Source organism: Chrysemys picta, chromosome 2, assembly GCF_011386835.1.
Source record: "Chrysemys picta bellii isolate R12L10 chromosome 2, ASM1138683v2, whole genome shotgun sequence".
In the NCBI taxonomy this organism is placed as follows: Eukaryota; Metazoa; Chordata; order Testudines; family Emydidae; genus Chrysemys; species Chrysemys picta.
Genome location: NC_088792.1, coordinates 201,287,325 through 201,310,630, shown reverse-complemented (window position 1 = coordinate 201,310,630; position 23,306 = coordinate 201,287,325). Strand labels below are relative to the sequence as shown.

Genomic DNA, 23,306 nt, shown 5'->3' with positions numbered 1-23,306 from the left:
TGTGCAGGGCAGTGTAACGTTTTGTTCTGGATCAACCAGGGCAACACAGAGGCTCACATTCACCTTATTCTTGTGCATAGTCCTAGTGACTTCACACTAAGGTTAACTGCATTAGTAAAATGCTTCCTTCCTCTCTGTTTTATCAAAATAATGAGAACCTCAAACATATTCTAAAAGTTACAGTTACTATAATATGGACATACATGAATACTTAAAATGTTAAACATGTAATTGCGGCAAACATACCATCCCTCCAATATCTTCCACTCAAACAGTGTTTAGCATTTTAAAGCTGATCAACGATCATAACAGTTGCAGAAAGAGTACTATAGAATACAGTGTTAAAACTGTTACACAAAACAGTCACATTCACTCTTCAGACAATTTGTGGGGACATTCTTGCATGTTTTCCGTAGCTAACAAACAACATGGTCTCAGGATTACAGTGCATGCAATTATCACTAAAGGAAAATACACTCAGCTTTTCTGTGTTTGTAACATAACTTTTGAACACCGCATCCAATCAACTCCAGAATTTCAGGTACTGTTCTAGGCATCAATGACCAGAACCCCATTGATTTTGGTGAAAACTGAAAAAGCCATTAGCACTTAAAAAGTTGCTCTTCGCTCTCCCTGCAGAGAGCTGCCTTACAGCTGCAGGGCAAATGCTCAGACAGAAGGGGGAAGGAGAAGGAGAGGAAGGTGAGTCTTCCATCCTTTCTCCATGGCTAGTTCTAAGGGCAGATGAGCAGGTCAGTCACCCTGTGCACCAACTTCCAGGGGGCACCAAATTGCTGTGCCACTTGGCTTATTTTCCTCTCCTTTGCTCTGCCCTCTTTTTTTTTTTTTTTAGCTCGGCTGCTGGGGGAGGAATTTTCCTCCAGGCTAGCAAAATGGCTATGGCCTCTCCTGGCTCTCTCCCACCTAGTGCAGGGCATCCCAAAGCCTGCTCCAAGTGGGGCAATAGGGGAGACGGAGCATGCATCTGCCCATCCCTTCTAATCCAGGGAGAGTGAAGGAAACTTCATTCTGTCCTCCCTCCTTGTGCTGCTTCTCCAAAGTCTGCTCCATGGAGGGGGCACAGGGGGAAGAGATAGGAAAAAGAGCACCATCTATCCCCCCCCTCCTTAATAATACAGTGAGAAGAAAGAACAGGAGTACTTGTGGCACCTTAGAGACTAACAAATTTATTTCAGCAGAAGTGACCTGTAGCCCATGAAAGCTTATGCTGAAATAAATTTGTTAGTCTCCAAGGTGCCACAAGTACTCCTGTTCTTTTTGCGGATACAGACTAACACGGCTGCTACTTTGAAACCTGTCAGTGAGAAGAAAGGTACTTTGGAGGAGGAGAAAAAAAAGGAGACACACAGAGCCCCAGCAATGTGGGGAAGGGAGGTGGGACTAGAGGACATACCCCATACAGAGCCCCTGGCATGGGGGGGAAGGAGGAATGGAAGGTTTTGCTATGAGGGGCGCATCCGTCACCTTTAACCAAGTCTGCAATTCATGGCAGCCATTAACACCTTCCTGTGGTCACAGCGCAAGCTTAATTATTTACATAGCGTTTTTCCTGTTACCACCCCAAGCAAATTTTACTCCCATCCAAACCTCCTTGCAGCATTCCTCTCCCTCCCCAGTATCTTTTCAGAAGACCAGAAGAGGCCACTTTCGATGGGCTTCTGTGGCGTCTGTTAGCAGAAACAAACTTTGCCCATTCTGTTCTAATGGGAAATTCATTACTGCTACAACTCTTCCAGCCTCCACTTCCACAGCTACATTCCCATTCTGAGGGCATCCAAGCTAAGATTCTGCCTGAGATGGTCCTTAAACCTGAAAATCCATTTGCACTTAAAGTGAATAACAAACAATGCTCGACCTACATGAGCAATGAAGTGCCACTCTCTAGTCTATACTAAATGCCTCTTCAATACCGATGTAGTAAATAGACTATAGTATTATGAAGACTGCACTACTGAAAATAAAAACAATGTGAAAATCCAGTGTCTGTGTTTATTTCTACCCTCTTCATGACTACAAAAGAGATCATATACAATTCTAAGAGCTTTGTCAAAGGCTCCTCACTGGAAAATAGAGAATTAACCACTTTGAAATGATTGTCAAGAGCAGCAAAGTTGACATTAGAAATTGCACTGTACTTAAAATTCATAAGCTGTTACTTCCAAATGTCACTAGTCAGGTTAAAAACTGACATCACAAACCTTAGAGTGAAATATCGGACCCCGAGTCACTATGTACAAAAGAACTACTCTTAAGAACAGGCGGAAATTCCCTTCAGTAGAGAAGGGGGTGGGGGAGCAGAACGTAACTACAGGAACATTGGAGTAATGAGCTGGTGCATGTTACTGAAACAACCTCTCTCATTTCAAGGTGTATGAAAGAATTAAGTAGATGTCATGCTAAAAGATTTAACATCCAGTTTGAGAACAAAATCAGAATAGACTAATTAGACTGTCCCAATATCAAGTATCGGGAATGCTAGCCGATCATTCACTGTCTATTGTTTACTGTCAAAGACGAAATACTATCAGTGTAATACATTTGCAAACAAGTAAACTAAACTACCACACTGGCAGTATCATGTTGGAAGATAGCACAGAACATAGACTTGTTGCCATAGGCCTGGTCTATACTATAAGGTTAGGTCAATATAAGCTGCCTTGCACTGACCTAGCTGTGGAAGTGTCTTCACTTAAATTTGGCTCCTGCTGAGGTAAGTGCCTCTCTATGCCAATTTAGTAACACCAACTCCTCAAGCAGCATAGAATCACAGTTGATATAATTAGGTTGTCACAGGCTTAGTACAGACACTGCGTTGCTTACTTTGACTGTTACTGGCTTTCGGGAGCCGTCACACAATGCCCCACACTGACAATGCAATTGATACAAGTACTTCTGGTGAGGAGGCACACTGTCAACACAAGGAGCCAAGTGTATACACACACAAGCAATTTTATAATTGCAGTGGCTGTATGCCAACATAAAAGTTAGCTTGATATAATTTTGTGGTTGTGAAAAGAGTTTTTAACAGCAAAGTACCATGTAAATTGGCCATTACTATACCTTCATGACATCTTTATAGGAGTGAATGACCTCAACTTCCTCTTTTTCATCTTCATCTTCCTCCACGCCTTCATCCAGAGCCTCATAGCCTTCATCTTTACTCCCATCTACCTCCACGGTATTGGTCATGTGATCTATAAGCTGCTCCAAGGGAGGACTTAGTTCTCGCTCTTCATTCTCCTTCAAGCCATAGTCCAGAGCTTTATAAATAATAATCCCCAGTGATTCAATAATCTACAAGAAAGAAAGCAACATTATTATTAACATCACTTCGATGAGGCAAGTGTAAGAACACAAACATCCTTGAGCAACGAGTGATAAATTGTCCACTCTACAACTGCTGATGTAAGATTGTTATTATAGGATCATCCAGATTAAAGAGGGCAGTGACCCTCCACATTGCATCACTGCCCTGCAAATCACATACAGCGCCTAATAGCAAAATATCTCATGCTACATTTTTTTAATTAAAATTTGACAGGCAAAAACAAAATAATTTAAAAACAAAGTTGGACCATTTTGAATTTTTTTTTCCTAAAAGTGTTTCAGCTCAAAATATATTTTTAGCTACGTATAAAAATGTTTGGTATATGTATACACTCTTATCCTCCTTTTGTTTTATTTTTAAAAAAGGAACTTAAGAAAAGATGCCTCACTCCTTCCACAAGTGGTAGTGACTTGCACCACCTCATTGCCTCCAGGGATGACTGGCCATAGCTATGAGGATCTATTTGACTCAGAATCTAACTGAGCTCTGATCAAACCATTGAGACCGCTTACTTGGTGAAAACACAGAGATCCCATATGGGGAAATCTAGTTATTCTTAGTAGTAGTAGCAATTTGGTAGCCCCTTGGGACCTCAACTGAGATCAGGGCCCTATTGTTTATACAATGCCTACTATTATAGAATAGAGACAGTCCCTGACCTTCTCAGTCTTTCCTAGTAATGAGAAATTGGCTTGAATGCTCAAAATGTCAAGTATACCTTTTCTTTCTTTACATTAATTGTTATTTATACCAGAGGCAGTGGAGTACCTAGCACTTTAAAGACCTTAAGGGAAAAAAGTCATACATAAGAGCTGATGGCTACTTTGGTATTATTTAAATCAGGGGTCTCAAACTCAGTTCACCTTAGGGCCAGTGCCAGTCCTCAAATCCTCCCAGCGAGTCAATAATGTCACTCATGCTACCCAGAACCTGCCCCCCTCCAAACTCCACCCCCCGCCTGCCTAAGGCTCTGGGAGGGAGTTTGGATGGGGGAGGAGGTCTGGGGTAGCAGATTGGGGTGCAGGGTGCAGGCTCTGGGAGGGAGTTTGGGTGGGGGAAGGGGTCTGGGGTGCAGGCTCGGATGAAGTTTGGGTGCTGGGTGCAGGCTCTGGGCTGTGGCAGGGAGTGGGGTTGCAGGCTCTGGGAGGGAGTTTGGGAGCGGAAGGGTGTGTGGGGGAAGGAGTGCAGGCTCTTGGGGAGAGTTTGGGGGCGGGAGAGGATATGTGGGGACAGGGCCGGCTCCAGGCACCAGCCTGGCAAGCAGGTGCTTGGGACGGCCACTCCCAAGACGGGCGGCAGGTCCAGCTATTTGGCGGCAATTCGGCGGACGGTCCCTCACTCCCACTCGGAGCAAAGGACCTCCCGCCGAATTGCCGCCGCAGATCGCGATCACAGCTTTTTTTTTTGGTTGCTTGGGGCGGCTAAAGCCCTGGAGCTGGCCCTGTGTGGGGAGGGGGTGCAGGCTCGGGGAGGGAGTATGGAGGTGGGAGGGGTGTGTGGGGAGGGGGGTGCAGGCTCTGGAAAGGGGTCGGGGGATGCGGCACTTACCTGGGGCTCCAAGGCGGGGCGGGCTGGGGGGCCTCTGCGTGCAACTACCCCCAGGAACCGCCCCCGCAGCTTCCCATTGGCCACAGGGGCACTCGGGGTGGGGGCAGAGCACAGAGGCACAGCCCCGCCCCGGGGCCGCAGGGAGGGGCCAGCATCCACGTGGAGCGAGCAGGCAGGAAGCTGCTCGGCTCCGCTGCGCTGGCGATAGTGCGCGGGGCCCCGGGCCATTTTAAATCACCTGGGGGATGCGTGGGGGCAGGGGGAGAGCACCCAGGGGTGGCAGGTGGGGCCAAGGGAGAGATCCGGCCCCAAAATTGCTGGAACCCCGCAGGCCATATTGGGGAGGTTCTCGGGCCACAGATGGCCTGTGGGCTGGGAGTTTGAGACCCCTGATTTAAATGGTCAGGCTTCAGTGCAGGAGAACAGCAGCCCTGGAACAGAAGTTAGTAATGGAACTATTTCCAAATGCAGATATTTTCAAATATTTCAATGCTGATAAGTAAATTTCATTCCCCCAATCTGGCATTCCACATAAATCTAGCTAAAAAAAACCTTTACAAAAAAAAAAAAAAAAAGTAGCAATGCTTAAACTTTTTTCAAAGTTTAATTTAAGCAACCTACTTATTTTACTACAGTAAAATATTTGAAAGAGGCCGTACTGTAATGGATTATAGTTTAGTAGGGGAATTCAAACAGGTTAATCATAATCACATCCGGACAGAAAATGTAATGCACCAGCAATGGACCAGCAATTTTATGCTTCGTTTCTCTAGTGAGACATGGGAATGCATTAGTAGAGAGCATCAAATTGTTAGACCTTTACGGGTGCAGAATTTAGTGGCAATTTGTACCATGATTAGTAAGTAATCCTTCCTGAAATGCAGAACTTTGCTATTTGTTTTTTCCAATAAAACAAAAAATATTCCTCAACATAAAATGCATTGATAAACTGTCCCTATTTCACAGTGAACAATTAAAACACCAGCACATTAAGGGCAAGAAAAAGGCAGATTTATCCACCTAATATATTTATTATATTTTCCAATATTTTAACAATTATATGGAATAATACTGATTTTCCTACATTCTTCCATAGCAGCTTTAAAAAAGGTACTTGATACTCTCATGAACATGTCTGGTTTGGCTTAGAAAACTACAAAACAAACCTGCGCATCCCTATTTTGGAATGACTGTGAATTAGACATTCAAAGAAAGATCTTTGGGAAACTTTCATAATGAACATATAAAGGCTGAAAATGTGAAACAATTGTAATAAAGCAAAGTACATTTTATAAGTATGGCTTCTTTCACTAAGGTCCTCAGTGTATCCTCAACATGTAATGCAGGGGGTGGCCAAATTTACTGGCCCTCCGAGCCACATACAACAATCATAGAATCATAGAATATCAGGGTTGGAAGGGACCTCAGGAGGTCATCTAGTCCAACCCCCTGCTCAAAGCAGGACCAATCCCCAGACAGATTTTTGCCCCAGATCCCTAAATGGCCCCCTCAAGGATTGAACTCACAACCCTGGGTTTAGCAGGCCAATGCTCAAACCACTGAGCTATCCCTCCCCCTTTTTCAGAAGTTAAAGTGCCCAGGCACACCTGCCAGGAGCTGGGACTTCAGCCCTGCTCCTGCTGAAGCCCCGAGCTCTGGCAGATGTGCCCTACAGGGATGAAGCCCCAAGACCCCCCTTCCTCGCTGGGCAGAAGCCCCTATCGCACACCACCCTGCTGCAAGGCAGAGGTCCTGAGCTTCTCCGCCCCACCCCCAGTCTAGTAGGAGAAGAATGGGAGGGCATAGGGGGCTCCGTGAGCCACAGTTTAATGGTAAAAGAGCCACATGTGGCTCGCAAGCTACAGTTTGGCCACCCCTGATGTAATGCTTTAATAGCTGAAAGGCAACAATCTAAGAAGAGTTAAAACCACATTTGGAAGCACCCACCAGGCACACTTCAAAATCTATAACGTTCAGCAAGTTCAGTTACATCATTAGCAGAACCTCCATAAACATTTTATACTGTCTTACGTACTTGCTGGACAGGACACAGAAATGCTTTTGATAGAATAGTTTAGTCTTGTTCAACAGGTGGAATCAAAGTGAAATGAAGAGTAGTTTAACAACTGCTTAAATATTTCTTAAATATCTGATGTGAATGCACAGTATAAATTTTGTCTAGCTTCATCAAAACAAAAATCTAAGAAGTTTTATCTGTTCAATCCTTTTTTCCCGGTGTTAAATTTGATGTAAAAAAAAGTATTTTTGTGACAAGTCTTCAGGTCCAGGACCCAATCAGCACTTTTCTTGAAAAACACAGCAAAACAGGCTTAAAAGGGAAAGTTCTCGCTCTTTGGTTTGGAACAGGGATTAAGGCCTTCACAAGTACTACAGCTAAAATTCAATGACAGCTTTCTTTGATGTACCAACACTGTGCCTGTTCCAGCCCAGTAATATGGCTTCTGCATTATGTGCTAAGCATAGACTTCATAATATGTGCAGAGATGGCCTGACACAAAAGCCTGAACAGAAACTATTCAGAACTACTTTCCTGCCTTTCAAATCCTTTATTTTGTCATACTTAGCAACATATCCATTCTGTCTCAGTGTCTCCATTTCAGCTTCTTATGACACAGCAAAGAACATTTTAACTGAGAAACTTTTCATTAACTACTTTGCTGCTGCTGAAAACATGTAATAGAACCATGTGACACTTTAACCAATGCTAATTTACCATGGAAGTTATAAAAATACAAATAAGTGCCTGCCATATGAACCAAACAAAACCACAAAACCTTTCAGATTTTTGTACATTCACAAAATAGCCAGTACGGAGACTTACAACAATTGGGCGAATATAATTCCAAAAGAAAGACAGAAAGAAAGACAGAAAGATGCAAAGTGGGTCAGTATCGGTGTCCTTGAGATATATGTAGAATGAAAAGCCTAATTTTACCTACATCAATGGAACTAATCTGATTTTGTTATATGTACGAGTTGGATTTAAGACTATTGTTTTATTGTTTATCTAATATCAATGTGTTCTATTTGTGTCTCTCTCTCACCCACACACAAACACACCTGCACACACACAAAATCTCTCCACTTGCCTTCACTAATGATCTAATATTTAAGCACAGTACGGAGTACAAGTTCAGCCTGTGGGAACAGCTTCTTTCCTGGTCTGAAGCCATGACTCTCAAAGGAACTTAATGTGAAGGTGTAAAGCATTATAATGTAAGCTCCCTAATTTATTTTTATAAAATTATTCAGCTACTGGTTGACATACAGAGAGCAAATCCTCTGCTAAAGTTCTGAAGCATCAAGAACTAAGAAGTTCTAAAACTCTCGGTACAGGCCACAGAAAATGATGTGCGTTAGGCAAACACATCATTGTTTACTGTTGGCACTGGCAATTGTTTCAATGCAATGTAATTATTTCAGCGCTATCAATTTACAACTGCTTGGTTTAAAGTAAAATCTCCAAATGTTAAGGCCTTTGTGGGTTTTTCAGTCTATGAGCAAAGCTCTTTAAGGCTTTATAGATATATAGTCATTATATACAGTATATATATTATATATATATTTTCATTTCAGTTAAACCTTTTAGATGTGTCCTAAACCTGTGTGTGTGTGTGTGTGTATATATATATATATATATACACACACACACACACACAGGTTTAGCACACACACACACACAGGTTTAGGACACATCTAAAAGGTTTAACTGAAATGAATATGAAAAACATCTATGGTTCTTTCTTTTAGGAACTAGATCAGTATTTTTTTCAACCTGTTTACTTTTCAGACTTACTGGAACTGATGTGCAAACAGGCAGAGTCTGCATGCCATTCCCCTATACTCATCACATGCGAAATGGGGTAATGTCTGTAAACTCACCATCTTCCTGAGGTTTGCTTTATTTAAAAAAAAGCAACAAAGCCCAAAGGGAGGGCTCTGCTTACAAACATAAAAGGACTTTCTCTAACAAAATTCCTGCCCTTCCCTGTAATTCTCTTTTACTCAGACTAGAGCCACTTGGACTTTTGTATCCCTGAGTTGGAACTAAAGAGGCTCAACTGTTCTCGCTGCCAAGGCAGGTCAGCAGAATAGTTTTGAACTTCTCCACTGCGACCTAAAGACTCACAATCTAGTTACAATAATATTTACATTTCTACTGCACCCTTCCTCACAAATTTTAACAGCATTTTACAATTAAGCCTAATGATAAACAAAAATAATACAGAATACTTAACACTTATTTCATCTATGGATCTCAAGTAACTCTGTTCTGACACAATACTGCTCAGCTCTCACAACTAGAGACACTTTAAAATATATATATTTAAGTTAAAAGTTTAAAATGCAACTGAAAACAGCACAAACTTGCTTAAGAACTTACAGAAGTAAACTGTCTCAGTTTAGGTCAGCAATAGAGTTATTATTTTTTCTATTTATAAAACACAGTAATATATCTGCTTCTGCAATATGTAATTTTGTATGTCAAATTAGATTACATTTGTTAAAAAGTGTGAACAGTTTTATTATATGGTAATCTGAAAAGCTACCGAAATACACAGTTTGGTTACTCACCCCAATGTCCTTCATAATTCTAAGCAGAAATAGCTACATTCTTATATAAGCCATATTGAAGCACCTCATGTATACTACTAATGCATTTATCACCACAATACAATATCCCATGGGAGCAGGGTAGTATTATCCCCATTTTATAAACAGGGACACACAGCTGAAATGGATGCTGTAACCAGGGGCCAACATGCAACATTGGTAAAATGAAAATTTTCAACTACTTGCAGCTGGGCAACTAGGATTTGGAACACTTATAGTTAATCAAATGAATTATTCATTATGAAACTACCCGGGCATATGGATGAAATATTATTTAACTTTGGGGCGTTATGGATCACCATAAAAATAGCTGAGATACTAGTCTCTGCAGTATATTGCACCTTGCTACTAAAAATAACGTCAGTGTTAAAGGAAAAATTAGCATACGCCCTGTCTAACAGAAAGTAAAAGGTGAAAAAGATTAAATACACACACCCTACTTTCCTGTAAGATTCTCTTATGTAACATGAATGGTATTTTGATCTAAAGTATACATACCCTAATCTATGAAAATGTCTTTGTATTATCCAGAGTAGTTCTCTTTCAAAATAATCTTATGGCGCATACCATGATTCATTCATACTGTGCTTGTGCAATCCGTGCATATATTATTTATATATGCTTTATATTATTATTCAGGTATTATTCCACAGATTCAGTACAATAGCTCTCAATCAGATTTAAGTGGGTGAATAAGGGGGTCCTTAACCAACCATTTTCAAAGCAAATTAAATATATAAAACCTAAATCTTTTCAACATCTTTTGACTCATTTGCTTCTAAAAGAGAGAACTATGCTGTAATTTACTTATAAATACATTCATGCTCATAAGTAATGTAGCCTTCTCCAACCTTTATCCCAGATGCTAATAACAAACATATTATGTTCTCTTGCCTACGTTTTAGCTACAGAGATTGTACGGATGAACACTGTCATTTATTAGTGTAAATGAGAGCAGAATCTGGCTGATTATCTTAATGTTAATGCATAATTTCCTTGGTCTATACAAAAAAATGAGATTGGTACACAAACTATCATTTTTCGTTATTTTTTTCACACATCATAATCTCAGAGGTTTAGATAATTGTTATTTATTTACCATGCCAAGAATATTTCTCCCAAATGACTGTTCATCCCTAAAGAGTAACAAACTTAGTTTCCCTGTCTTAATTGGGCAAAGTCCAGTAAGGCCTGAAATTCCTGTAAAAGGAATCTTCGCTATTGCAGACTGTCCACAAAGACAGAATTTGGTCAGAAGTTTTCAAACACTGTTATTGTTACACACATATATTACATTCTTTAAACCCATCAAGGGCCTTGATCCTGATCCCACTTAAGTCAATGGGCTTGTCTCCACTTACAGAGCGTGGCGATCAATCCAGTGAAGACTCGCTAAATCGACCTCCGCTTGCTCTCCCGTCAATTCCAGTACTCCATTGGAATGAGAAGCATAAGGTAAGTTGATAGAGTTTCTCACATCGACCCAGCATGGTTTAGACACCACAATAAGTCGACCTAAGGTACGTAGACTCCAGCTACGTACCTTAGGTCGACTTATTGTGGTGTCTACATCGAGCTGGCTTGATGTGACAAACTAAGTTGCGTAACTTAGGTCAACTTAGCCCCATAGTGTAGACCTGTCCAATGGTAGATATGCCAATGGTTTTAGAAATTATGGTGGTGGGACACATTGTATTTGCTGCAATACTTAGGTACAATGGGGAGAGTTAAGAATGTTGTGTTTCTACAGGCTTATCTCTTGTCTTAATATTGTTTTACCTTTTTATATATGTGGAACTTACAGTCTAACTTTTATTTTAAAGAGATTCCATTATGATAAACTCTTTGCATAAATTCTACAGAATGTTTTGCTCCTGATTTTTGCTTTTAAATATAAAATGATCTTTTAAACTAAGTAGACACGGTAGCCCTGTCACAGGGGGTCTCAGATAAACTTCTAATCAGACACTACCTCCAACCCTATCTGGGTGGTGAAGCTAGAGCGGGGGGGAGGAGGGGGGGGCAAACTTTTTGGCCTGAGGGCCGCATCGGGTTTCAGAAATTGTATGGAGGGCCAGTTAGGGGAGGCTGTGCCTCACCAAACAGCCAGGCGTGGCCCGGCCCTCCCCCCTGCTTTTTGCCCCCTGACGCCCTCCCCCCCCCGGGACTCCTGTCCCATCCAACCCTCCGTTCCCTGATGCCTCCCCCCGCCCCCAGGACCCCTGCCCCATACACCCCCCCTCCCCCGCTCCCTGTGTCTTGACCGCCCCCGGAACCCTCACCCAATCCCTCCTCTCATTCCTGAATACCCCCCCTCCAGGACCCCTACCCCATCCAACCACACCTTCTCCCTGACTACTCCCGCTGCCCCATCCAACCCCCCCTCCTTCCTGACTACCCCCCTGGGATCCCTGCACCCCCCCCGTTCTCTGCCTTCTTGACCACCCCGACCCCATCCACCCACCCCCCCTGACCACCACCCCAAACTTCCCTGCCCTCTATCCAACCCCCCCCCCCCCGCTCCCTGCCCCCTTACCTCGCTGCCTGGAGCACCAGTGGCTGGTGGAGCAGCTGTGGCTGGAGCCAGCCAAGCAACTGCGCAGCACAGAGTGCCGGGTCGGGCTGGGTTCTGCAGCTGCGCTGCCTGGCTGTCCAGAGCATTGCACCGGCAGCGCGGTGCTCTGAGGCTGTAGGAAAGGGGGAACAGCAGGGGAGGGGCCAGGGGCTAGCCTCTTGGGCCCGGAGCTCAGGGGCTGGGAAGGAGGAGCCCGCGGGCCAGATGTGGCCTGTGCAGGGCCAGCTCTAGGCACCAGCAAAACAAGCTGGTGCTTGGGGCAGCACATTTTTAGGGGCGGCATGGCCGACGCCAGAATGACGCCCCTAAAAATGTGCCCCGGCCGCCCTAGCTCACCTCCGCTGTTGCTGCCAGGGCAGGCGAAACAGCTGATTCGCGTGCCACTACTCGCCCTCCCTTCCAGGCTGATTTCGCGCGCCGCGGCGGCTCGGGGTCTCCCTCTCCCTCCCAGGCTCTCAAACCTGGGAGGGAGGGGGAGATCCCGAGCAGCCGTTTCGCGCGCCGCTGCTCCCCCTCCCTCCCAGGCTTGAGAGCCTGGGAGGGAGAGGGAGAAGCGGCGCCCGCGCCGCGGCCACTCGGAGTCTCCCCCTCCCTCTCAAACCTGGGAGGGAGGGGGAGACTCCGAATGGCCGCGGTGCGGGCGCCGCTTCTCCCCCTCCCTCCCTCCTAGGCTTGAGAGCCTGGGGGGAGGAGGCAGGGCTGGGGGTTTGGGGAAGGGGTGGAGTTGAGGCGGGACCGGGGGTGGGGTAATTAAAGAACGGAGGGGGGGGGGCGGCCAAAATTGTTTTTGCTTTGGGCGGCAAAAATCCTAGAGCCGGCCCTGGGCCTGTGGGCCATAGTTTGCCCACCTCTGAACTAGAGGCGCAGGGATCTCAAAAATCAAAAGTAAAGAATCTGGATACTCTCATTCTGTTCCTTAAAGGCCAGGGTTGTTATAACAAAAAAATGGATTAATACAGCTTGCCTTGTCTATTTAGTTGCAGTTTCATCAGACTCTGCACTACCCTGTAGCATTTATCTGAATGATCCCTTCTGGCATTGATAGTCAAGGACAAATAAAACTATTTTGCATCAGCCATACTTCTATGAGAGACATACAATCCACATACAAAAAACAGGTGTGTGTGTGTGTGTGCGCGCGCGCGTGTGTGTTTTTCCAGGCCTCACAGGTCTAGAGATGTCACTGGCTTCTTGATCTAGCTGTAATTTTTTGGTGCTGGACAAGAATCAAATCTAACAAGCCCTAGCTCTCAGTTTTTTTGTAGCTGGTCTTTTTGCTAAGGAAGCAAACAACTTACTGCAAGGGGTCAGGAAACCGAGAGCATCCCCCAAAGATCAGAGCTGATGGTAAAATGAAACCAAAATATAACTTAGCAGCTCTTTTACAATAGCTGCATAAATCCACAGAATTCATCAGTTACCAAGGTTGGATGAGATACCTTAGTGCTGATATAATGAGGGAGGGATCTTCTTATGTTGAAATAACCCAATAAGTGTGGTCTGATCTCGGAAACATTCGCTCCAGATCCAAAGGTAAAGCGAAGCTTATAGCCATCCCTGTGAGATCTATTCAACTCTTTTGGTTTGAAAGAACTGGACAATGGGTAAAATCCAGAGAATCCACATTCATATGCAGGTAGTCTATAATTGTGAAGCAACCTCACACAATCTCAGAAGAGTCAAAGCCCCAACCGTTCTTCTAGAAGAATTTTTTTTTAAATCCCAGTTAAAAGCTATTTATGCATTAAACATATAATCTCCAGGACAAGTATAAAATACCTTGTGTATATAGTTCCAGAGCCAGCCAGTTCCCAAAGTCATACTGATCTACAGAAGATATCCCTAACAGAATAGTGATATCCTTGGATTCAGAATCACCACACACACTGTTCTTTGCAGTGTCATTGTAGCCGAGTTGGTCCCAGGATATTAGAGATACAAAGGGGAGATAATATCTTTTATTGGATCGACTTCTGGTGGTGAAAGAGATGAGCTTTAGAGCTCCACGGAGCTCTTCTTCAGGTCTGGGAAAGATACACAGAGGGTATATCTCTGGGTATTGGACACCCAGAGGTATCAGACACCTGGAGCTGGCCTGTGCCAGCTGCCTTAATAGAATGTTTGTTTTCTTTTAATTGCGATGTAAACACTAGGGTTTGGGCTGCAGCCTGAGGTCTGGGACCCTCCCACCTCACAGGGTCCTAGAGCTCAGGCTCCAGCATGATCCCAAATGTCCACACTGCAATTCAAACAGCCCCTTACCCCAACCACAAGTCAGAAGCACTGGCCAGCCACAGGTGTCTAACTGCAATGTAGACATACCCAAAGTGGCACAGCTAAATACAAGGTGGAACAATTTGTTTAGCATAAGTAGTTAACACATATTCTAAGAGACAATACAAGGTGAAGTGGCTCGTTAACACCTCTTCAGTCAGAGAACAAAAATGGTGGGTTACAGAATGCTGTAAACCATAAATCCAGTGTCTTTATTAAAGCCATGATTTTTAGTGTCTAGCAAAGTTGTCTCAGGCTCATCTTTTGAAGGTGTTGTGTGGGTTTCTTTGGAGGATGAGGACTGATAAGTCAGATATTGCGTGACCGTTTTGTGAAAAGCGTTCACCCACAGGTGATAGGATGTTTTTGTCTTTTATCATGTTTCTGTGTGAGTTCATTCGAGAGCATAGGGATTATCTGGTTTCACCCACATAGCTGTTACTGGGCCATTTAGTGCACCTCTTATTGTGATAAGCATGTGTAGGACCCATGGATCATGAAAGGTGTGTTGTAGGGGGCTGATCATCATAGCAGCGGAGATATGGCACCCTGCCATAACAAATTTATGCAAAACCTACAGGCAAATCTCCACTGCTATGATTCTGTCACAGAGGTCACGGCAGTCCCAGATTCCAGGACTTTCCGGGACTTCTTCTGGGGCACGGTTGGAGCAGCAGCCGGGGTTGGGTCAGCCCCCCCTGGAGCTGGAGCAGTGGCATGGCTGGAGCAGTGGCCAGCGGCCAGTGGTCCCAACGCCACCCGCCGGCATCCACAACACATTTCTGCTGAAGTATGGGTGACCTGTGGAGGTATAGCAGCATGTAGTGGGCGAGGGGCCTGGAATGGGACAAGACACAGAGGATTATTTTCTCAAATAGGTCAGTGCAGGCAGGGGCACTGGAACAATTTGTATAGTGGAGGTGCTGAGAGCCATTGAACCCAAACTGTAAACCCTGTATATAATGGAAACCACTTCAAGCCAGGGGGTGTGATAGCACCCCCAGCACATGAGTACAGGAGCACAGAAAAAAAATCCTTGTGGAAATGAAATGTTACTTTTCCAAACTGAACTTTAATATATTGTGAGGGATGCTTCAGACCACAGAAGCTCCCTGGACACAGCCAGGTTAATAGCAGTGAAAGAAGTGCAAAGACAATGGTAAGTTAAAAATTCAAAGATGTTTTTCATTTTCTAAAAGCTGCAGAACTACTTGGAGAGAGAGAGAGAGAGAGAGAGAGAGAGAGAGAGAGAGAGTGTGAGTGTGTCCCATCAGTGGCTGTGCTACAAAAGCTCTCTCTATCATTTCAAACCTTTCATTTTGGAGGACATAACAGTTTTTGTGGTGCCCAACTGGCAAAGGGAGATGTTATTCCTAGCTGCTGGTGGGAAACCTGCCATGTATGCAACCAAAGTATTCAAATATATAGTGACTAAGCAGCACTTATATGAGTGGAGTGGGCTAATCAGCTACCGAGTTGGCCCTGGAAAATACACCCTTCCCTGAATCGTAACTGCCTACCTGGAGTTCCTGCTTCAGGAAAAGTTTGCAGCTATCAGCACCCAGGATTGGGTCAGAATTCACAAGGGAATCAACAGAATGATGTGTTAGCTTCCACACAGCTTAGCCTGTTATGGCTGCAGCAAACACACAGAACTCCACAGCCTTCCTCCTTAGTGTCCCCTCCTGGACAAAATTTCAAACCCCGGTCGAATTTCGCACAAATGATTTTGTCACCTCTGGACTGCATGGACTACCTTTACCTGAAATGGACTAGATTTATAAATGGAAAATATTTCCACCTCCTCTTCACACACAGTTCACTATTTCCAGGTGGGTCATTACATGGCTGAGTGGTTTCAGAGCAGCTTACTTACAAGTATGGCAGTGTAAGGTTGTTACTTTAAGAAACAGGAATGCCTTAGCAAAAATCTGTGCCTTTCCAGTAAAAATTAACTTTCAAGGTGTTTACTGTTTGCTTTTCCTGATCACTATTTTGAATTCCAAGCAGTGGTGAGTGTGGGGAGGAGGAGCAAAGCCACTGCTGACATCCAATCCACCATTATTGGATACATGCTGCTAGCTGTGGCTTCTAATAATTTTTGCATTGGTTAGGGTTACCATATCCAGCAAATAAAAAAAGAGGACCCTCCACGGGCCCTGGCCCCGCGCATTTCCCCACCCCCAGTCCCGCCCCAACTCCGCCCCCGCCCTAACTCCGCCCCCTCCTCCCTCCCACTCCCAGCCACGAGGAAAGGGCTGCCCCAGCGCTACCGGCTTCACGGTTTGCCGAGCAGCCCCCAGACCCTGCGCCCCCGGCCGGCGCTTCCCCAGCGCAGCTGGAGCCCGGGAGGGGAAGCGCCCAGCCGGGGGCGCAGGGTCTGGAGGCTGCCCGGCAAACCGTGAAGCCGGTAGCGCTTGGGCTTCAGGCAGCCCCCTTGCCTCCGGACCCTGCGCCCCCAGCCGGGCACTTCCCCTCCGGGGCTCCGGCGGCGCAGGGTCCAGAGGCATGGGGGCTGCCCGAAGTCGGTAGCGCTCGGGCAGCCTGGCTCTTAAACAGAGTCGGGGAGGAGCAGAGCCGCCGCGGCTGGAGGCTCTGCTCCTCCCTTGACTCTTCGGCTCTGTTTAAGAGCCGAGCTGCCCCAGCGCTACCGGCTTCGGGCAGCCCCCATGCCTCCGGACCCTGCGCCGCCGGAGCCCGGGAGGGGAAGTGCCCGCCGGCGGCTGGGGTCCGGAGGCAAGGGGGCTGCCCAAAGCCGGTAGCGCTGGGGCAGCTTGGCTCTTAAACAGAGCCGAAGAGTCAGGGGAGGAGCAGAGCCGCCATTTTCCCGGACATGTTCGGCTTTTTGGCAATTCCCCCCGGACAGGGGTTTGAGTGCCGAAAAGCCGGACATGTCCAGGAAAAAGAGGATGTATGGTAACCCTAGAATTGGTTAACAGAACCAATTACTCTCTCATTACTGTATTAATAAACATTAAAATGGAGACAGAAACGAACCAGGCTCAGAAGCTGCTTCTGTCTGTTCCGTGTCTACTGCAGGTTCTGAGGCAGGCTGTTCCTCGGGGGGTGGGGGGGGAGGGAAAGGCATCCAACAGCTTCTCTGAGTATGGCCCCAGGACCTGTTGCTGCTGCTCCTGCTGCAAAGCCTCCTCTGGGACTGGTTTCAGCAACAGAGTCACTTCACTGTCCTCACTTGGCACCTGCTGCTGGCTCCCATCAGTCCCCATTCTGTATTCTGGGGCCAGCAGGGCACCGTCCCGGTCAACTTGGTGATCACACACCACTGGTGGGTCCATGCTCGGTGCAGTGCCCAACTCCTAGTCCAGGGGTGGACAAACTTTTTGGACCGAGGGCCACATCTGGGTGGGGAATTTGAAACAGAGCCATGAATGTAGGGCTGGTGCAGGGGGTTGGGATGTGGGAGAGAGTGCAGGGTGCGGGAGGGGGTGTGGTGTGCAGGAAGGGGCTCAGGGAAAGGGGTTGGGACACAGGAGCGGTGTGGAGTGTACGAGGGGGCTCAGGGCAGGGGGTTGGGGTGCAGGGAGGAATGTGGCCTGGTTTTGTGATTTCACAAGGTTATGCAGAGAACACCTGTATTATTTACTAGATCCAGTTTCTTACTTCCAGCCAGCATGGGTTAGGAGTGGTGCAGAGAAAAAGTACTTAGTCTTGTGTCTGATGGGAGAACAGAGTTTCATGGGGAGTTGTGACCCTTTAACCTAGCAGCTCCCAGACTGTGGTTCTTGGAGAGCTGGCTGGTGCACCTTGTTTCACGCTGCTTCTAGAGATGCAAAAGAGAACCTGGAACCCTGTAGTAATAGCAGGAAATGAGGAGGCATCAACCTAGCTGCCTCTATTAGTCTACACAAGGCTTCAAACTGAGTTAATTAATCATGTTTATATTCACTTTAAACACAGCTCCAGCTAAAGCAGTTTGTAAATGTGGTTTGGCTAGTGTTTAAAGAGTATATTCTAGCCCAGATTTGTATATGAATAAATTTAGGAAAAACAAATTTTCCTAGACGTGGAAACAATAAGCATTACCCCCACCAAGTGTGGATTACTACTCTCAAAAGCCATGACATCAGGGACTGGTTTCCCACAATTGCAGGTACTTCAATGGTTGCTGTGTGCATAGGAACATTGCACAAATTTACACTAGCCAAGATGGTTTGTGTGTACACATTGAACAATTACAAGTAAGTGACAACTGAAATTGCAAGTAAGTTCAACTGAAATTTTCTACAGAAAACAAGGCTTTAGTATTATTACTCAATGTATGGTATTTGCCCAAACCTCATAGTCCAATCACCCTACTACACTTAATTTTTCTGGCCCTCATGTTTTCTACTCCAAGGAAGTCGCACCTCATCTTACTCTAACTTACGATGACATTTCAAACGTTTCCTACTTTCTGGATACTGTGACCTTGTTCAAAGTTTTGAAAACTCCAGTCTGTAGTGAAATACTTACTGTCGAACTGACTAGGTCATTCTCAACCTTTCCCCAAACATAACATAGGCCACTGATGCTAACTGTAAGAAAGAAACTTTAGAGTACATCAGAGCTATTTGGTTTATCAAACCATCCTACTTTAATTAATTTGGAGAGTGGATCAGGTGTCATTCCTTACAGTAACTAAGTCTATGTTGCTACTTACTTAGTTGCATTTAATCTATTACATTCAAGAACTAGCTACAAGTATCCATACAATCTTTATTTCTTCTCTACACATTTGGCCAATTTTGGAAGAAATTGTTCACAAATGACAGTAGCAAAGTTAACTGTGCAGTGCTGAAGTTAAACTCACATAATCTTTAATATAGTTTTTGTATTTACTGTGCTTGTAAGCTGCATTGTAGTGAATTCACTGCTATAGAATGTGAAGTAACATTTCCACCTTTTATCGCTGGCATTTTCCAGATTGCCAACCAAATTAACGTTTACATGGGTTTATACCACAGTCACCAAAGGATTAATACAAAGCTCCAAGATTCAATCAAAATGGACTTTTTGTTATTCTTTCTGGAAGAAATGTGGAATTCTTGGCCAAACAGAATTAGACGCATCTCTTTGTTGTGACTGAATGGATTTAAGAATACTCACAATTACAGTGAGAGTTAAAGAAAATAAACAAACATGACAGAACAAGTACAGTATTTTTAAACAAATATAAAGAGAACAAGAGCAGCTAATATCTCAGTGAAAATATAATAATAATTTTTAACGCAATGTTTCCAAGGCAAGGGTGTAATCCTCATTTATTTGTTGTCCAAATTTAAACCCATAACCAACTGGCTCATCTACAGTACAGCTAAAGCAGCAGCAGCACTAGCACTATACAGAGGAGAGATGGAAGCTTGGGAAACATCACTGGAATTCTGCCTCTGAGGACGAGGTGAAAACTGTAACCAGAAATATATATACCGATACATGTGTCTTGGGAAGGGAAAAGGTGGTTAATATTGTTTTTAAAACAATCCATCATGAACCATCCCAAACAATAGAGAGCGGTAATCTGAGAGCAATAAAGCCTATTTTACACACCTCACCCTCATCAGGTGATGCGTTGAAAGGAAACACAATTTTCTTTGCCTGTAAACATGGTACATACACCAGAAGCCACATAAAAATACTTCATTTCATGTGGAAGTGGGTGTGAAAATACTGATAGTTGGGGGAAGGTGCTTAAAATGAAAACCACAGCCCTATTATCCAGTTTTTAGGCTGAGAGTTACAAAATTACAAGAGAAGTTACACACAATTTCAATCAGAATACAGTCTGAAATAATGGGATTTCTAACACCACTACAATTTGACACACAGGTGAATAAATGGGACTAATATTTTTTTAAAAATCAAGTTATTATATTAAAGCATATCCAAAATTTTAATTTTCATTAAAACCGAATTTGAAAATTATTTTAGTTTCAGAACATCTTTAAGACACATTTAACTGAAGACAGAGGGTGAATTCCTGACTCCACTGAAGTCAAGAGCAAAACTCAAATTAACTGTAATGGAGCCAGGATTTCACCTACAGTGTTTGAAATTTGAAATTATAGTTAACAAATTATGAACATACAGCACTCTATAACAGTGGTTCTCAACCTTTCCAGACTACTGTACCCCTTTCAGGAGTCTGATTTGTCTGGCATACCCCCACATTTCAAACTACTTGCTTACAAAATCAGACATAAAAATACAAAAGTATCACAGCACACTATTATTGAAAAATTGCCTATTTTCTCATTTTTACCATATCATTATAAAATAAATCATTTGGAATATAAATATTGTACTTACACTTCAGTGTATAGTATATAGAGCAGTATAAACAAGTCATTGTATTAAATTTTAGTTTGTAATGACTTTGCTAGTGCTTTTTATGTAGCCAGTTGTAAAACTAGGCAAATATCTAGCTGAATTGTAGATTCACCCCCTTGTAGACCTCTGAGTACCCCCAGGGGTACATGAACCCCTGGTTCAGAACCATTGCTCTATAAGAATGTTAATGCTATTTCCAGTAATATATATCCCTTGACTCTTACCACTTAGGATGGGCAGCCTAGGGGTATTTGAGGTGCCAAGAAGTAACTGATGGCTGGGGTCATCACAACTCTTAATAGTTATTTAGAACGAATTACAATCACATATTTCCCTCAGCAATTATCTGTTGCCTATCCCCAACATTCAAGCTATCTGTCACTGTATTTCTAATATCCTTGGGAAAGATGGGTATCTCGGAAGTGAGCAAAGCAGCCACTATGTAAGCAGAAAGAGAATCGGATGCCTCCGTATCTAACAGTTGAGTCCAACAGATGCACGATCTCCTCTCCAGATGGAGTTGGGAGCACAACAACATACTTCATTATTACTGAAGTTGGGTAGCAGACTAGAATGAAATGGAAGAATATTGGGATAAATGGTTTGGCAAGATTCCATCTCCATTAGCTCAGCAGCCCTCGTGATCAGAACGAGGCTGTGCAGACTAATGATTAGAACAAGGGATTTGAGGAGCGGGACAGGCATTTCCCCCCCCCAGGATTAAATTACTGATTGTATCTCAAGCAAGTCAACCTAGATAGAAAACTGGGTGATAGAGTCTCAATGAAAGTCAGATACATGTGCGCTAAGTTTTCCAAAAGTTGTCACTACCCCCCAACAAAGCAAAATAATGGTTTTTAGATTCCTAAAGCAACTCATGAAAAGAGGAATGTGAAAACAAATATTAACAAGAAATGCAATGCTTTATTATTTATTAAAAGATAAAAATATTCCCTCACCAAAAAGTTCTTTAGGATAGGTATAGGGTATTCTGTCTCTTCTAGAGTGCTTACTCACATGTCAGTGCTTAATAAATATAACTGCTTCAAGGCAACGTTTTCTCTCAGATTTCATTTGATACTATATAACTAATAAAGATATTTTTACACCCCATCTCAGTCTTTGATATAAATTCAACATGCTTTTCCATTATCAGTTTCTTTAAGCATTTTAAGACATAACAAAAAAATCTTTGGTGACCTGAAATGGATTTAAAAATATATACACATATGCACAAAACCAATTCATTGCGATCTGTGGTTTGAAAAGCAAATTGTAAAAGACAATGGAATTCCTACTGCGTGTACTGTTCTAAGCCACTTGATCCACAGAGATCATTGTCAAAAGAGCACTTTTCAAAGAAGAAAAGATAACATCTTGATAAAGCAGCATTTGTCCAACATCGCTTTGACTAGTCTGCCAGACTGTTGCTACACTAAAAGAAACCAACAAGGGCTCCAGTGAGGACCTGGCTTACAAAGCAGTATTGATATACAAACCTAGTTTTCAAGTAGCCAGTTGTGGTTGATGCACAATGCCCAGATTATTAGATAAAATCTCAGGAGCTCAACACCTGTTCTTCAGGACTTTGGGCTGTCAAGGTCAGATATCCTAGGCTGGTTGTAACTTGAAATCTGCCACTATTCAGATAAGTGCAGTTTACTGGAAAAGAGAAAGGCTTACTATCCCTCGAGTATCCTATTCCAACAGAGGGAAAAGGAAAAAAAGAGGAAAGTCTGCTTTAGTACTGGGCTCTTTGATATTTTTTTCATACACACTGAGCTCTAGTTAGCCCTTGTTAGATGCTTAATTTCAATTACACATATCAAAGATATCCCTCCTGCAGCGCTTTCAAATTATATCAAGTGGAGAACAGGTGGTTTTCCAAAAATTTAGAGAAGGGCAGGAAAAACCTTGTTGAGTTTCTTGCATGTCCTATTTGATTAATTATCACTGTTAATTAGATAACAGAAAGCAACATACACAAAGTGTTCTTTCTGCAGAATGCAAAGCACTAAGGGGGTGAAGAAAGTCAGCCAATCATGCAGAATATAAAGGGAAGGGGGAAGGAACGGTTTCAATATTGTTACTAATGGACATCTGATCAGCCTAGTACAGTGCACCTTAGACAAATGCTAAATATTGTGACAGAATAAGGGAACAGAGCATGTGCAAAAAAGACAGACAGGAAAACAAAAAAATACTAGGAATTGGCCCACATAAACAAATAATATACTTCCTTCTTATCTAACAAGTCTGTAATTGTGTATGTATTACACACACAAGAACTAAGTTAAAAGAATGATAACTTTGCAAAGTCAAGCACTCAAAAGTTAGCAAATGCCAGAATTAAGATTCCCTATGCATAATCACATACTATTTCTTGCCATGTAATTAAAGACTGCAAAAGCAGCTAAAAGAGTTTTTGAGGGAGTTTAGAGAGGGAGTGAGAGAGGCTTTCCTTGCAGATCCAGCTCTACATGTGATTTCAAGATGGCCAGCAACAGAACAGTGGTGGTAACCTCCAACAGATGTGCCATAATTTCTTTCCTGCCTGAACGCAGAAATGTGCAAGGAAATTACACTGTGTGTGAAGTG

General features: G+C 43.6%; 1 protein-coding gene across 10 annotated transcripts in view; it reads right to left on the bottom strand.

Moving 5' to 3' along the window:
• SPIRE1 (spire type actin nucleation factor 1) overlaps nucleotides 1-23,306 on the bottom strand; it is a 172,077-nt gene that overhangs the window by 99,390 nt on the left and 49,381 nt on the right. For all 10 annotated transcript variants that reach the window (XR_006172795.2, XM_065585230.1, XM_008164398.4 and 7 more), the window contains one exon: nucleotides 3,082-3,315. Coding sequence is in view for 9 of the 10 variants with exons in the window: in XM_008164398.4 (XP_008162620.2) it covers nucleotides 3,082-3,315 (234 nt within the window). In the remaining variant the exon portion in view is untranslated. The remainder of the gene's footprint in view (nucleotides 1-3,081; nucleotides 3,316-23,306) is intronic.